The 18,140-nt window shown below is 39.7% G+C and overlaps 1 protein-coding gene across 2 annotated transcripts in view; it reads left to right on the forward strand.

Annotated features, from left to right (window-relative positions):
• MPHOSPH8 (M-phase phosphoprotein 8) overlaps positions 1-16,514 on the forward strand; it is a 95,182-nt gene extending 78,668 nt beyond the window's left edge. For both annotated transcript variants that reach the window (XM_030200283.1, XM_030200284.1), the window contains exons 13-14: positions 11,745-11,828; positions 15,301-16,514. In XM_030200283.1, the coding sequence (XP_030056143.1) occupies positions 11,745-11,828; positions 15,301-15,342 (126 nt within the window). In that variant the 3' untranslated portion in view covers positions 15,343-16,514. The remainder of the gene's footprint in view (positions 1-11,744; positions 11,829-15,300) is intronic.
• The last annotated feature ends 1,626 nt before the right edge of the window (positions 16,515-18,140 follow it).

Below are 18,140 nucleotides of genomic sequence, written 5' to 3' on the forward strand. Positions count from 1 at the left end.
AATTTTAGCAAACAGTGGAAAAGGTGCTGCTACTCAGTACCCCCAAGTACCCACTCAAAAAAAGCCCTGTATATGATGATCCATGCATTTAGTCTGCAGATAACGTGTATTTGCAGACCTTGTCCCAACACAGATTGTAACAGTGGTGACAGTGAGCCAGATTGAAAATTGTATCCTTAATGGACCATAATATAAAGACTTAAGATATCAAGATGATGGTATGGGCTAGCAAGATTAGAGTATGTTATCTATTGCAAAAGTCTGAGTTATTTTAGTTTTATTACAGTCACAATAGAAAGCTGTTGACAAAAGCAATAGATTGAAATTATTTGATTTTGTAATAAGCTCTGTAATCAAAAAAATATATTTTTTTATATTATATGTAACCAATTTATAAGTTGCCTCTCTAGGGCTAATCATCACCTACTCAAAACTGTGATCAGTAAAATGTTATCTGTCTATATGGTGTAAAAGAAACAGATTTTGCACATCCTCTTCAACCTCGAGCTTTGATCGACCAGCCCTCCTGACATTCATCTCGGTGAAAAAAAAATCTTTTACCCTTTTCCTTTAGATTCCATGCATGTATATTTCTACACAGTATAGAGAAGTTTGTGTCTCTTCCGATTACTTCTGTAAAAGCTGTAATTGCAGAAGCTATTTAAAGGTAACTGACACAGAAGGCACACCCCACATAGGATCCATCTTGGACAATGTTGCTTTAGCACCACAGCCTAACCACACAGTTCTATGACTTGAATTATGTGGCACAGGTTTGCAGAACAGATACTAATTTACTTTTAATTACATTGTACCTTGAGTGAATTCTTTCAAAAAGGCGGTAAATAAATCCTAATAAATAAATAAATTTATCTTTCCTTAAAAGCATGCACAAATCAAAGTGCAATAATAAAATACATACTAAAACATGAGCCTTAAACATAAAGGTTGGAATCATCTACTACAAACTTTTCTTATGCTTGTATTAGAGTCGTTATTAAGAGAGAGGACCACTTAGCCCACTGAGTCTGCCCAGTTGTCTCCTCTTGGTATCAGTGCAACCACTGCTTGATCTCTGGATATGCCCCACCCTTGCTTTTACCACTGCTTATTAAATCAGTTGCAAGTATGCTAGAATTCTGTCAATGTTTTAGTTGCAGAGACTAAACACAAAAAAAGAGCCAACACACAGTTACAGCTGGAGGGCAATAGAAACAGAAAAAGCAGCTCACTACTAACTGGAGGCGTACACAACAATTTTATTAAAACAGTAACTAAAAAAATGAGGAGTACTGAAGGTCCAGTAATTTGAAATTAATTATCTATTGGTTTTGCTTGACTGTATTTTGTCGGAGGTTCTTGTTTTGAGATGTCTACTGCTGTGATTCTGAGTTAGTCTTGTTGGGGGGAGGGGGGGTGAAGAAAAGGTGCCAATTGTCAAGCAGGTCAGAAACTTCAAATTGGATATTCTGGAGGACAAGGAAATCTGGAGATTCAAGAGCCATCAATTGTCCGATCGCAACCTGTATACTTTCAATACGGGCACATCGCTCGGTAGGTTTATGTGGAAGTTGGTAAGGCAGAGGTAACAACTCTTGAACTGCTGTTGCCGCTTGTGGTTGGAGTGGTGGTGGTGATGATGAACTTGGTGTAAATGGAAGCTCTGAAGAATCTGGACGTGCTCGGTGATCTGGAAGATCTAACAGGGCTGGATTTTCACAGTGACCTTCACACAGAGTTTAACTAACACTTTGCAACCACTCGAAGAAGCAGGAAATAGCACATTGTTTCAAGACAAAACGACATAGCTGCAACTTGGCAAGAGTTAGTTGAAACAAGGAGGAAGCAAGGAAAAAAAAAAACTGCAAGTCAAGGGAAAAAGCACCCAGATCCAGGTAAGAACATACACTATGAATCAGCTTAAAAGTGAAACTTAAAAGTCTATGTATTCTAGGCTGGCACAGATCGAAGAGTAATTCCCCAATTCTAGGCCTATATGACTTCTAATTTAAAAGGATGTTATGGCAAAACCGCATTTCAGCAGCTCTTCTCACAATCACTCGCAATGCCTCTCATCGAAAGGTAGAGAGATTGAAAGCGTAACAGCCTGCAAACCAAAGGTCATTGTCACTTCCTGTTCTAAATAGAAAGAAATCAGGAAGTGGAGTTCTTAACCTTCTCTGAAAGCTTAACTTAATCCTTGTATAAAAATACTTCAAAATGAAACAACAAGGACGGATCCATGAGTAGCGGAAAAGTCTCCCTTGGCTGGCCAGTACAAGAGTATTTTTCGCAGCTCATTAAATTCCCCGGTAGTTAGAAGGAGGGGGATAAAAAAGTTTTATGTAATTAGGAAGTGAATACCAGATCCAGTTGTACTAAATAAAGTCACAATCAAAAGGCACTCCAAATGCCATATTGTAATAGTCATTAAGTATTTATGCTTCCTGTAGATAAAGAAAGTAGAAGTGGTAGTAAAGGAAACAGGACAAAATAATGAAAGCTTTAGATTTTATACACACCATAAGGAGACTTCAAACATAAGTGATTTATATTTCTGTACAATACACTAAAACCGAAAAGTGAATGTTGCGTCAATATATAGTGCGTAGTAGATTAAGCACTTCCGCAAATGTAAACCACGTCCACACAGAATTTCATTGAAGCATATAAACATTTCAATACTGAGCAATGCATTGTTTTATCCACAAGGATCCCGTATGGAGTTACATAACATAGCTAAGCCAGAATTAAGGCATATGAAAAGGTCAAAAAGATACACCCACTGAAGATCGCCTATCCCTGCAGCTGATAAGAAATCCTCAGGAGGGCTATGTATTAATTTAAAAAGTTAAATAAATAAGCAACTGATTTAGCTATGCCATTTGTGTGGTACCACCAGATATACATATACACATATTTTAGAAGGACCATTTACGTTTTGGATATCCATAAACTGGCACTTAGACGTCTATCATGCAGAGACGTCTAACTTGATGCTACAAAACCAGGATATGGGCTTCTAAAACTGAAGTACATCCAGATGGCAAGGGGGCATAGTTATGGTTGAGACTGTGGCAGGCCTGAAAAAATAGAAGTTTGTTCCCCATTTTCAGAAGGGGATATGAGATATATTACAACGGGAGTACCTCAAGGCTCCTGCTTATCTGCTGTTCTTTTTAATATCTTCTTGTTGCCTTTATGTCACTTGCTGAGGTGTTTGAATTTGCATTTCAGACTATATGCTGATGACATCCAGTTTGTGATCCCAGTGAATGGTCAGGTTCAGCTACTTTTGATAAATTGAAATTAATCCTGTATTTGATTAAAAGTTGGATGAAAGCAAATAGTCTGAAATTGAACGTCAAGAAAACAAGGATTTTATTGTTAATGAAGTACGATTCATCTGACTCACCTACTTGCTTCATGTTTGAAAGGGAATACATACTTATTATTAGTGCCCTGAGGAATTTGGGAGTGATGGTAGATTCAGGTCTCATGATGAAAGTTCAAATAGGAAAGATCCTTAAATAAGTCTTCTTTAAGCTAAGATTGGTAAGACAATTGAAGAGTCTATTAACACCTCAGAATTTTAGACTCATGGTGCAAAGTCTGATTGTGCTATTCTTTGACTATTGCAACAGGCATTCCTACATTCCAACTTAAAGCCCTACAGATTGCGCAAAATGGTGCTGCAAGGGTTATAGCTGAGTACAATTGTTATGAATGCATTCACCAGTCTTAGAGTTTACCTGGCTTCCGATAGTTTCGCATTAAATTTAAGATTTTATGTTTGGTTTTTAAAATTGTAATGTGACAAGTGTCAGCTTTGTTGGCCACAAAACAGCATGTGTATCAGCCGCCTTAAGATTAACTGAACAATTAAGACTAGATGTGCCATCATTCTGAATTCAGATTGTTGATTTTTATATAACTGGACCTTCCATGTGGAATGATCTACCATTAAATGTTTCAGATTTGGGTAGTGGAAGATTATGATAAGACCAATCTCTGGCAAAGCAGGAAAACAAAAACATGGCAGGAACCAGGCAAGGTCTCAACTTACAGTAACAATACTGGACAAATCTTTGGCAGGAAAGAGGCAGCGCTCCAACAGCTCAGGAACAAGGTAGCCCAGGAGCTCATACATATAGAAGCTGGAAGCGAAATAGGAACCCACTCACACAAACAGAAGCGGGAAGCGAAATAGGAACCCACTCACACAAACAAAAGCGAAACAGGAACCCACTCACACACAGAAGCGGGAAGTGAAACAGGAACCCACTCACACACAGAAGCGGGAAGTGAAACAGGAACCCACTCACACACAGAAGCGGGAAGCGAAACAGGAACCCACTCACACACAGAAGCGGGAAGCGAAACAGGAACCCACTCACACACAGAAGCGGGGAGCGAAACAGGAACCCACTCGCACACAGAAGCGGGGAGCGAAACGGGAACCCACTCACACACACAAGCTGGCGGCTTCTCAGGAGCCCACTCGCACTCAGAAGCTGGCAGCTTCTCAGGAACTCACTCACTAATAGAAGCTGGCGGCTTCTCAGGAACCCGCTCACACACAGAAGCTGGAAACGTAACTAGAACCCACTCACACACAGAAACTGGAAACGTAACAGGAACCCACTCACACACAGAAGCTGGAAGAGTAACAGGAACCCACATAGAAGCTGGAGGCTTCTCAGGAACCCACACAGAAGCTGGTGGGTGGAGGCGTGTTGGGATCTGTCCACCACAGGCGGAAGTTGGAGGCATCTCGGGACCCCAGATAGCAAGACAGCATCTACAGGCAGCTAACGACACAAAAGCGCCAAAGCTCCGGTCTGGCGGGGTTAAATGCTCCACCAGTACAGCGTCAGACCTAGTGTCCGATGTCACTGCGGGGTTGGGGCATGCTGTCGATTCACCTGTGTGGACTACGCAACATGTCCGGGAACAGCAGAGGGTGGACTTCACTGGCGCCCAACACCAGCGGACAGCACCGACCCTGGAGTCACGGTAGGACTGTGACATTAAGATTTAAAAAATTCAGGATTTTAAGCAATTTAAGAAGGATTTAAAAAAATTTCCCTTCCCCCCCCCCCCCCCCCGGCTGATTGTGCTGGACAGACTCCCTGCAGTGAGCTAATTTACTGAGTGGACTTCAGATGAGTATTTTTCTTTTTTCTCATACTATGTACATTAACAGTGGAACTTGAGAGTTATTCAGAGTTATATTGTGGAGCATGCTTTTTTTTTTTTTTTTTTTGCTTCCACATTCTACATAGTTTTAATTTTCTGCAGCTAAGAGTGCATGTTATAGATGAATTATCTTACTGCAGTATTCTTAATTTCTTTCTTTCTAGTATTTATAGTACTGTGACAAATTTTTGGTTAAACATAGGAGGGTTGATGGGAAGGGGATGTATGGTACATTCACATGACATTCCTTATGTGTATGTTTTTTGACTGTAGGGGAGGGTGGGGTAGGGGTTTGGGAAGCGATACTGAGGCTGGATAGGGGGAGGGGAACCTAAGTTAATGGGGTATTAATTGAGCTGAAGGAATTAATAGCCATCTTCCCGTTCAGTAATTGGTTTTCCTAAAAAGTTTTGATCACCTTCTTCTGATAACCTCAGTAATTCTATATGCTTGAGATACAATGGATGATAAAGGCATAGACATCTTCCTCTATATACCGTTCTTGGTAAAATCAAGCAAAGCAGCTTCTAATTTCGTTTCCTTCTGTCACCAAAGTTCCATAATTGTTATGGATCTGTACCTTATAGTCCTATTTCTTTTCCTTTAATTTATGGGCCAGTAATTTGCCAACCTTGTTCCCTGCCTCAAATTACTACTTCTTTACCAGAGTCATTTTGAAGACAGTCTCTTCAATTTGCAAGTTCTTGAAGGACCCTCTTGCTTCCTGTAGCTCTCTTAGCATACCCAAATCTAGGGAAGCCTTATGTGTGAGCTTCAGGTCCCTGATCCTCTGTTTTAATGCTTCCAAGATCCACAGGAAATTAGCTTTCCCTGGATTACAGTTCTTAGGCAGGCCCAAAGCATGTCCAGCCTCACTTTACCAGTATTAATGAATTGCAAATATTCCTCAGTGGCTTCTGCAATGCTCTCAACTATTATTTAATTATTTATCTCATATCTCCCAGGGTGGGATCATGTAATTGGCCATTGCTCTTCCACAAAAAAAAAAACATATCTAGTCTGGAATAGTTTTTTTTTTTTTTTTATCATGTGCCTTTGAATAAGAGGAGTAGTCCTGTTCCGTTGGGCAGGTCCTTCTGTAGACATCCACATACTTATGACTATGTAAGAACTTCCTATTCCCACATACCCTAGTTAGGATTTCCCTTAGATCTAATTTGGAGTTGGCAATAACTGCCTAAGATATGATGGAGAAAGCAGGTCAGGCACATCCTCTAGGATGGTCTCTTGTCCAATATTGGAACCATATATTTATTTACTGGGCTTTATTAACCGTCTTTATGAAGAGATTCACCCAAGGCAGTGTACAGTGAGTACAATTTAACATCAAACTTACTATTTTGTTAACAGTATAACAATACTAAACAAGTAAAGACAGAAGATGAAAGAGGAAAACGTGAAAGTAGCAAATTGAGGCCTAATAGGACTGCCATGAAACAGGATCAAAAATATACACATTTAAAAGCACTGAAATTCAAATAACAGATACAATACGATGTAAGCATAATAGCGATGGAATATCTAATAAACACACAATTAGAACATTCAAATAACATTGCTATGATACTAATGCTTTTTTACAATACAGCTTACCATATAGCTGAGGGGCCAAGTTCGGCTATATACATGGGGACAAGATGTGTGGTACAAAGTCAAGATCAAATACAGTGGTGGAAATAAGTATTTGATCCCTTGCTGATTTTGTAAGTTTGCCCACTGACAAAGACATGAGCAGCCCATAATTGAAGGGTAGGTTATTGGTAACAGTGAGAGATAGCACATCACAAATTAAATCCGGAAAATCACATTGTGGAAAGTAAATGAATTTATTTGCATTCTGCAGAGGGAAATAAGTATTTAATCCCTCTGGCAAACAAGACCTAATACTTGGTGGCAAAACCCTTGTTGGCAAGCACAGCGGTCAGACGTCTTCTGTAGTTGATGATGAGGTTTGCACACATGTCAGGAGGAATTTTGGTCCACTCCTCTTTGCAGATCATCTCTAAATCATTAAGAGTTCTGGGCTGTCGCTTGGCAACTCGCAGCTTCAGCTCCCTCCATAAGTTTTCAATGGGATTAAGGTCTGGTGACTGGCTAGGCCACTCCATGACCCTAATGTGCTTCTTCCTGAGCCACTCCTTTGTTGCCTTGGCTGTATGTTTTGGGTCATTGTCGTGCTGGAAGACCCAGCCACGACCCATTTTTAAGGCCCTGGCGGAGGGAAGGAGGTTGTCACTCAGAATTGTACGGTACATGGCCCCATCCATTCTCCCATTGATGCGGTGAAGTAGTCCTGTGCCCTTAGCAGAGAAACACCCCCAAAACATAACATTTCCACCTCCATGCTTGACAGTGGGGACGGTGTTCTTTGGGTCATAGGCAGCATTTCTCTTCCTCCAAACACGGCGAGTTGAGTTCATGCCAAAGAGCTCAATTTTTGTCTCATCTGACCACAGCACCTTCTCCCAATCACTCTCGGCATCATCCAGGTGTTCACTGGCAAACTTCAGACGGGCCGTCACATGTGCCTTCCGGAGCAGGGGGACCTTGCGGGCACTGCAGGATTGCAATCCGTTATGTCGTAATGTGTTACCAATGGTTTTCGTGGTGACAGTGGTCCCAGCTGCCTTGAGATCATTGACAAGTTCCCCCCTTGTAGTTGTAGGCTGATTTCTAACCTTCCTCATGATCAAGGATACCCCACGAGGTGAGATTTTGCGTGGAGCCCCAGATCTTTGTCGATTGACAGTCATTTTGTACTTCTTCCATTTTCTTACTATGGCACCAACAGTTGTCTCCTTCTCGCCCAGCGTCTTACTGATGGTTTTGTAGCCCATTCCAGCCTTGTGCAGGTGTATGATCTTGTCCCTGACATCCTTAGACAGCTCCTTGCTCTTGGCCATTTTGTAGAGGTTAGAGTCTGACTGATTCACTGAGTCTGTGGACAGGTGTCTTTCATACAGGTGACCATTGCCGACAGCTGTCTGTCATGCAGGTAACGAGTTGATTTGGAGCATCTACCTGGTCTGTAGGGGCCAGATCTCTTACTGGTTGGTGGGGGATCAAATACTTATTTCCCTCTGCAGAATGCAAATAAATTCATATACTTTCCACAATGTGATTTTCCGGATTTAATTTGTGATGTGCTATCTCTCACTGTTACCAATTATCTACCCTTCAATTATGGGCTGCTCATGTCTTTGTCAGTGGGCAAACTTACAAAATCAGCAAGGGATCAAATACTTATTTCCACCACTGTAACTTCCTCTCAGATCCATTTTAATTTCCTGAACATCAGCTTGTACCATCTTCCCCATAAGAATTGCAGCCCTGCAGGGAAGTTACTATTGACCAAACAAATTTTTGTTTCTCTCCTAAGGTGTATTTCTTGAATAAAATATATCTACCCCCAGTTGTTTTGCTTCTCTCTTTAGCATCCTTTACACCAATTCATTCAGGCCTTTCAGTTTTAAAGAAATAATATTCAATTATTTAACCATATCAGATAACCTTCTGGCCAGCTTTTGCCTCTCTGTTCTATGCTCATAACCCCACCACCACTTATCTCTTCCATTTATTTTCACATCCATTCAGTAGATTCCATTTTCAACCCTCTCCCCCCTCACCCTGCATCTCTTTTCCTCTTCCTCCTTCTCTCCCTACCTCCCTTCCATCATAACTTTTCCTCCTTCCCATCCTCAAAGCAGTGCTGCACCTTCCTTCCCATGCAGATAAACTACCCGCAAGACAGCCCACTTCAATATTAGACTGATAACCAGGTTAGTTATAGATTACTAAAGATAGTCATTTGGAATCCATATATAAATCACTCCTACTGACTGCTCTTTTGACTCATTCAGTTCAGAAATCAAACCTCTTTCCCTTCACCAACTGTTATGTGACCTTGTCTGCCATTAGGCTGATAACATTTGAGTTCCATCTCAGTCTTTCCATTGCCCTTAATACTCTGCCATTTTGGGTGCTCTTGCAAGGTCAAAGTTTGTTTCTTGTGGGGGCTGTGTAGTGGTCACCCCACTGACAGTGAATCCCAGTCCAGTTAGAAACAGCTGTTTATATCTAATGTTTTCTGCCTTCAATTTCTGGGTGACTTAAAAAAAATCCATATACCTTTTAGTGTTGCTTGTACTACACCAGAATATGCCTTCAGCCTGTATAGGTCCCAGACCCTGGCCCTTAACCAGGATCATCGTGGTAACATGCAGTAATGTCTCTTGGGAAATTCCTGCATTGCATTCCTAGGGCCCTATTCACCCTTTCAGTCTTTATCTATGGGCTTGGATTCTGACATTTTTTAGGATACTATTCAAAATTCTGGGTTTCCTATAAAAACGGTTTCTAATGGGTCAACTAACGAAGAAGTTACAGAAACCAGAAACATATAATAAATAAATATCAAACAATTACAAAAACATTCTTTTTTTGATTTTTCATATATATGCAGTGTATATTATTATAATGTGCTCAGTTTTTTTTGGGTGTATTAGAATGACCCAAAGACTCAGGATGTGTAAAAACACCTTACCGACATCATCGCACACCCTGCCTCCAACCTAAATGCAGCACTCCAGTGCTAAAGTGATTTCCAAAAAAAGGAGAAAAACAAAATAATAAATGATAATGAAATATCAGCTACTTAGCTTAGGTGGATTTTAGGGGGCGAAGTAGTACTGTAATCTCAATCTTGTTGACAAATCAGAACATAAAGTGAGGTCCCGGTCAATGCAATACTGTTTTCTTGAGAATAAACAATTAGTGCGTGATTATTTCATCAATCTTACAGTCAATGTCCAAAGTTCCCTACATGGGCCATGTTTCGCCTAAAAACGGCGTCTTCAGGGGAACTGATCTGTATAAATAAATAAAACGTAACTAAACAGAATTACTAAGTGATCTCAAAAAATGAGCCACACGAGTCAGAAATGTTTTAGATTCAATCAAAATACATTCCAAAATCCATGAAAACATATGAAATATATTAGAAGTTTTCACTTACAGTCCAGCGAGAACCAGGAAGGAACTTCATCCAACCCGGTAAGAAACCTGCAAAAAATGCCCACACATGCGCAGTGTTTAAATAGGTTATCAGCTGATTTGCTAGCGCAGGAAAAGAGTTGTTTAATTATTTCACGTCAGTGCGTGCCACTCTATTTCCCTATTAAAGCCTCTAGGGGCCACTGTTTGGCAACGAAAAATAAATTCTTGTTCTTTCCTGAGGAGAATCCCTGGTACATCACCCCCCAAAGATAAATTGATCTGTATTTAGAATAACCTGACACAGCCTTTGACTCTGTCCATGCAAACAGTTAACTCATCTGTTTTAGGCAGTCCTCTCCAGCATGTGTTACACTGCCAAGATCTGTTTTAAAGGTCCTGCAGTTCTTGGTCACACTGCTCAAGGGCCACAATGAACTTGCTTGGGATATAAACCCTTTTAAATTCTTATTACACTCTTTTTACACTCAGATCCCTCAGATAGGTGATAGCGTTACAACATATGTGGTCCTGCTCATAGTTTTCAGTCTATTGTTGCTAATATTGTTGGAAGCCCTTTTTTTTTTATTTAGAAAGTCTCTAAAACTGTTGGAATTAATTGCAGTTGAAGGTAACGTGCTTATTTAAAGCTGGGAATTCCCTGTGGTTTGTTCAGGGCTGTAATCCATTCTGGTTTTCAGGATAAGTAAAATAAAGGAAATTTGATTTGAAGACCACAGGCCCTGTTTACTAAGCTGCACTAGAGGCGCGTTAGCATTTTTAGCACGCACTGTGTAGATGCCCATAATATTCCTATGGGCGTCTACACTGTTAGCGTGCACTAATTTTTAGCATGTGCTTAAAAACCCTAGTGCACCTTAGTAAACAGGGCCCCAAATGTTTGCAAGGAAAGCTAATGAATATTCATTTTTTGTCCTCTGAAAACTGGACCGAGTTGCAGCCCTTGAACTAGAAGTACCTTTAACGTAAAGACCAAAGATAGGAAACCATGATATACTGTTACAGTGACTTTGACAGAATTTAGTCAGGTCATAAAACATATTAAACTTTATTTCTTTTAATGACATTTGTAGTTAGTAACTGTCTATAGCTTATACCAGTTACTTGATCTCCTGATATCTTTCCAAGCAGAATGATTAGAATATTGTTTGGGTTCAATTGCAAACAATTACTACAAATGTCATTTTAAGGCTATAGTCCAAGTTGTGTAATAACCAGGAAAAATGTCCTCAGTTGATACTACTAGTGCTTTTCTATAACATTTATTTATTTGCAAGATTTATGTTCTGCGCAATCTAAAATTCTCAGTGGATCACAATTAACACATACATAAATATAAAATAGACAGAATCACTAACAAATCCTAATCTTTACTACCTCTTTCAAAGCATATCCTATCTGTTAGGCAATACTTTTAAGATAGTTTCAAATTGTATCTTTGAAATAATTGTATAGACGTCTCTTTCTGAGAGCACATTGGTTATGGTAAATTGTTTTTTGTTTTTTTCCAGGATGCTCACTTTATTTATTCGTTCAGTCCTGTGGCTGGCCTTAATAAACTTTTTATTAGGTTGGCCGACTTTCCTACTGCCAAGGTGAGAAAGTTGTTTAATGTTAATTTATTGTGATGATTTTTATGTGTGTCATTTTATAAAGCTATTTTTCCAAACTTTATTATTGACATTTATTTATTTGTGGCATTTATACCCCGCTCTTTCCCGCTCGATAGCAGGTTCAGTGCGGCTTACAAAGTATGGTACAAAGTATCACAGAGATAATACAAAGTATCACATAGATGACATAGTTACATAGAGTAGGGCTTACAAAGTATGGTCAATGAGTCTCACTTCTAGATCTTGAGCCATTTTACTTTGATGAGGTTCTATGGAAAGGTTTCTCAGAAAAAGTGTTTGCTGTATGGGAGAAATTGCTGCTGACCTTCCTAAAACAGTAAGGTCAGGGGTTCTAGGCTCCCCATGATGCTTTATAGTCTCCAATGATCTGTTCCTTGCCAGATCCAAAGGTCTCTATTCTATCCCTCCTCATCCTTCTCGATCTATCTGCTGCTTTCGACACTGTTGATCACAGCCTACTCCTTGATACGCTGTCCTCACTTGGATTTCAGGGCTCTGTTCTTTCCTGGTTTTCTTCTTACCTCTCCCAGCCTACCTTTAGTGTATACTCTAGTGGATCCTCTTCTACTTCTATTCCACTGTCAGTTGGTGTACCTCAGGGATCTGTCCTGGGACCTCTTCTCTTCTCCATCTATACTTCTTCCCTTGGTACTCTGATCTCATCCCATGGTTTTCAGTATCATCTTTACGCTGATGACTCCCAGATCTACCTCTCCACACCAGAAATATCAGCCGAAATCCAGGCCAAAGTATCAGCCTGCCTTTCTGACATTGCTGCCTAGATGTCTCAGCGCCATCTGAAACTAAACATGACCAAGACTGAGCTTCTTATCTTTCCCCCTAAACCAACCTCTCCTCCTCCCCCATTCTCTATTTCTGTGGATAACACTCTCATCCTTCCTGTCTCATCAGCTTGTAACCTTGGGGTCATCTTCGACTCCTCCCTCTCCTTCTCTGCACATATTCAACAGACTGCTAAAACCTGTCGTTTCTTTCTCTATAATATCACCAAAATTCGCCCTTTCCTTTATGAGCACACTACCAGAACCCTCATCCACGCTCTTATCACCTCTCGCTTAGATTATTGCAACTTGCTTCTCACAGATCTCCCACTTAGCCATCTCTCTCCTCGTCAATCTGTTCAAAATTCTGCAGCATGACTAATATTCCGCCAGGGTCGTTATGCTCATATTAGCCCTCTCCTCAAGTCACTTCACTGGCTTCCTATCCGTTTCCGCATGCAGTTCAAATTCCTCTTATTGACCTATAAGTGCATTCACTCTGCAGCTCCTCAGTACCTCTCCACTCTCATCTCTCCCTACATTCCTCCCCGGGAACTCCGTTCACTGGGTAAATCTCTCTTATCTGCACCCTTCTCCTCCACTGCTAACTCCAGACTCCATTCCTTTTATCTTGCTGCACCATATGCCTGGAATAGACTTCCTGAGCCGGTATGTCAAGCTCCATCTCTGACCGTCTTCAAATCTAAGCTAAAAGCCCACCTTTTTGATGCTGCTTTTAACTCCTAACCCTTGTTCACTTGTTCAGAACACTTATTTTATCATCCTCACTTTAATATTCCCTTATCTCTTGTTTGTCCTGTTTGTCTGTCCTAATTAGATTGTAAGCTCTGTCGAGCAGGGACGGTCTCTTCATGTTCAAGTGTACAGCGCTGCGTACATCTAGTAGCGCTATAGAAATGATAAGTAATAGTAGAATTAGGACCTGGTTAGGAGTCTTGCTCTATACTGTTTACCAGCCTTGGAGCAACAGGCTGAGAACCTGAGAAACTAAGAGTTCAGTTATTGCTCCTTGTGATTCTGGGCAAATCTCTTAACCCTCCATTGCTTCAGGTTCAAACTTTTTGTGAGCCTTCAGGGACAAGAATATAGCTACTGTACCTGAATGTAACTCACCATAAATTACTGAGAAAAGCATGAGCTAAAAACAAAAATCCCTTCCCTTTCCAAAGGCTTGGTTTTGAGGCTTTTCTGAATTACATAATTAGTTTTGTGAATATCCTGCCTAATCTGATATGAAAAAGGACATTGAGACCCTTAAATCACCATGAGCTGCTAAGACAAAAAGTTGTCGTCTTGTTGGCTTCTTTTACTGAGCCTGACTTAGCAGAGGAGAGTCTTTTCCTGATAAGAGAAAAATTCAGGTGACAAGCTATGATCTTTAGGTTTCAAGGAGGTTGCATGCTCAACGATCTAGCTGTCACAAAAAATGTTTGATTTGTTGTTGGTAAGCAAGACAGTTATCATGTCCAGTCGTACTGGTGTTTGTGCCAGTTACTCATTAATAGTAATGACATAGATAATGGCTGAATAAGGATCATCCACCAAGGTAGAGAAACAGGATCCGCAACGATGAGGACAATACAGAAGCAAGGAGTAGTATGATCAACAGGATTCTTCCAAAGGCCAAAGGAGATGTATAAAAGAGGTCCTTTATTGAAGTTGACTCAACACAGCACCGTGTTGTGGCAATAGTGCCTACCTCAGAAGTCTCCATTGCAGACTTGTGCTTGGTTTTACCATGCCCCTGTGCAAACCTTTACAATATGTCCTTGAACCACAACTACATACAAGTTAGCTTATAACTTGATTGGTATTTTGATAATAGTCTAGATTTACAGCTCTTTTAGACAGACATTCATACTGCAATTCCTATTTCATTCTGTTTGATTTTAAAATCTCCCTTTTCTCTTCTGCTTTTACCTGATACTCCTTGTTTGCCAACAGTTTTTTATTTTTACTGCATATGTATTGTAAGGAATGGATCCTAAGGAGCTTAGCCGAGATTGGGTGGCAGAGCCGGTAGCGGAAGGCGGGGATAGTGCTGGGCAGACTTATACAGTCTGTGCCAGAGCCGGTGATGGGAGGCGGGACTGGTGGTTGGGAGGCGGGGATAGTGCTGGGCAGACTTATACGGTTTGTGCCCTGAAAAGGACAGGTACAAATCAAGGTAAGGTATACACAAAAAGTAGCACATATCAGTTTATCTTGTTGGGCAGACTGGATGGACCATGCAGGTCTTTTTCTGCCGTCATCTACTATATTATGTAAGCTTTTTTTTTATAATTTTCTTATATATATTTTTATCATGTATACACTTTTTTATGTACATATATTCGTTGTGATTATGATTTTTATTTAATAGTTGTGATTGTAATTTTTAGACTCCTGAGGCAGGCACTATTGCCAAAACACAGTGCCAAGTCGAGTCAACTTCTATAAAGGACCTTTTTTATACATCTCCTCCTCGTCTCCTTTGGTCTTTGGAAGAGTCCTGTTGATCACGCTACTCCCTTGCTTCTGTATAGATAATGACTGGGAATGTATGAATTTCCTTACCTTGACAATTGACTGCAGTGAAAAATAGTTGTACTTGAAAATATAGTTGATATCCTTGTTTCTTTTCTCCACAGGTAAAGTTATTAATTGCAGCGTATAGAGTACAGTTGCAGTGAACACATGAAAGACGGTTCCAAGAATGTTCAAAGACTTTTTTCTCAAATGTACATCTGATTTTTTCCATCATTTCAAGATTAACTGCAATCATTTCAGCCTTGAATTTTTGTTACAGAAAGATTTTGTCTTCATGATACATTTTATTTTGCAGCAGGGTGATATAACTTGAGAAGCAACGTTGCCTTGCTAGTGAAATGAAAACATCTGTCCATGTTTTATTTATGCAATATTTATTTTTTTTCTGAACTTCTTTTCCCCTTGCAGTCATCTTGCTCACAGCCTTTGTTGTAGTTACATAATGGATTTCCTTCATGTGGACAACCAAGAGTCCTTAGTTATATAGGTCAGTAGATTTGAGCCATTTCGATATCATAATGAGTGTCTGCTGCCTTTGTCTCTTTATTATTTCTGCTCCCCCCTCATGTGACTCCAGAAGGATGTAGTCTCATTCTGACCCACCCATCAGATGCCATCACAGAATTAGTAACTTGTGCAGTCCTTATTTAGGATGAACCTTTACAGTATGTCCTCCTTGCCTATGCAATAAGCAGACTGTCCGGAAACAGCATATCTGTTGCTCAGCAGCATCAGTCACCAGATTCCCACCCAATCTATAACAGGCACAACAGGTTTAAGTATTGATAGTTAGACATAATATTTTCAATCCTGAGATTTTTTTTTTTGTTTGTAGAGTGCAATCAGTATATGGTTTTGTACAGTGCGGAATAGTGTATACAAAATATCCTTAAGAGAATAAGATGAGATTCAAAATGTGTCTTTTCCCATATTGCACCTACTATGTAGACTATAGTGTTTACTAGTTATGGTTAGTATATTTCCTGTGTAAAAAATACAGTAGTGGGGGGTTTCTGTATTAGTCCACTTGAATATGTAAAAAATAAAGTTCACCAACAGTTTTATAGATGACACTTTTTATTGGACTAACTGAACACATTTGTGTTTGGTTTTTGGAGCTATGATCCCTTCTCAGGGCCATCATAGTGGATTTCCTTCATGAGGGACAGCTAACATGTTTGTTACCCATGTTCCCTGAATTAGAGCCATTTTTGGTACAATAATACAGAATTGTCAGTGGTGGAGCAGTGGGACATATAAAATGAGGTTGCTCCTGTATTGTAGACTTTGTTTCAGAACATAGGCATAGAGAAAACCCAGATTTATTTTTTCTTTTTTATGCTCCAGGTTTCTCATATTAGTCCCAGAATTTAAAACAGTTAATGTTTGGAACTAAGAATTGATATAATCATTCAAAGAGCAGATCCATACACATTTAAGCTGTTCAAAATGCTTTACATAATTGCCATGCAGTTATATGGATGTAGATATTTTGCTATACTGCTATGTAGCTTAATTTAGAGATTCTTCACAAGAAGGTTGGAGTAACCTGTGCTAAGCATTCATAGTTACAACCTAACATCAACAAGAACAAAATCTTGAGATAGCCTTGCTAGTTCTGGTGCTGTCAATACAGCCTGGTGATAAGATATGAGACATGTAAGAATCAGTGAGAAGTCCTGAACTACTCTGCAAGTGGAGGTAGTGGAGGCCAGTACTGTAATGGAATTTAAACATGCTTATGACGGACAACTGCTGTGGGAGGAATAGGGTTGAGAGATCGAACACAAGAGCCAAAGGGAAAGGGAAGTTGGTGTTTGGATACATTCCTGTTCACAAATGAAATGCTAGAGAATCAGAGAGGAAGACAACTGCAAAGACTGGATGAGACAAATGGCCCTAGTCTTTCACCATGTACTATGTACTGTTTATCACTATAGTACAGTGTTTCTCAGTGCTCTTCTGGAGGCACACCTAACTAATTTAAGGTTTTTGAGGATTACTACAACAAATATGCATGAGAGACTGGCTAGATGTTGCTCCAGGAGAGGGGTAAGAGGCACTGATATAGCATGATGAACATTTCTTCTATTATTTTCATTTTCTTTAAAGCATGGTTAGAATAACACTTGAGTGTAGGGACAGTGGAACACCATTTTGGTTGGAAGGGTTAAGTAAACCAATCTTCAACCCTGCCCCCGCCCAGCTCTGCAGTTGCTGATGTTGTGTTGGGAAATCATTGGTGAGGCATGGCCCCTATGACCAACCTTATTCTACTGCCTATGACTGAGGCTATCTTTTGGCATGAGAAGATTGACTTTTTTGTTTCATCAGCCCAAGTTACATTGAAAAAATGTAATTTTGTAAAAAAAGATGTCATGGTGACAAGTTGTTTTTTTTTACATACGTTTTAGCTCTCTGCTTTTATTATTGTACAGTATGCAAAGTAACTTTAATCTTTATAGTTTATGGTGTATTGCACTAGAAGAGTTTTGAAAATAATGAACTTTAAGCTTCATTGTGTAGCTGATTATATGGTCCTTTAAAGGCTGGCATTAAACTGTATTGTAGTACATATTTACAAGGCCCCAATGTTAATATGAAAATTGTTCCCCTTTTTACAATTTGTTTGACAGCAGCGCTAGGACTGTGCTTTTAAAATATGAATGTCTTGTTACTGCATTACTTGCTAAAAAGAAAAAAAACAAAATCAGTTTATACTACTTGTAAATTCAACAAATATAAAATGTTTAAGAAAAAATACTCTGCCTTATGCTAGTCACTATGTTTAAATTACTAATTTTAGTGTGCTGTCATCAGAATTGTGTATGTGTATATGTATGTGTGTTATGCTATATCTATCTAGGTTTAATAATGTAATTGGTTGTATTTTATTCACATTAGATATTTCAGACAACCGTTGCCACAAATCAATTAACAA

This window comes from Microcaecilia unicolor, chromosome 4, assembly GCF_901765095.1.
Source record: "Microcaecilia unicolor chromosome 4, aMicUni1.1, whole genome shotgun sequence".
Lineage (NCBI taxonomy): Eukaryota > Metazoa > Chordata > Amphibia > Gymnophiona > Siphonopidae > Microcaecilia > Microcaecilia unicolor.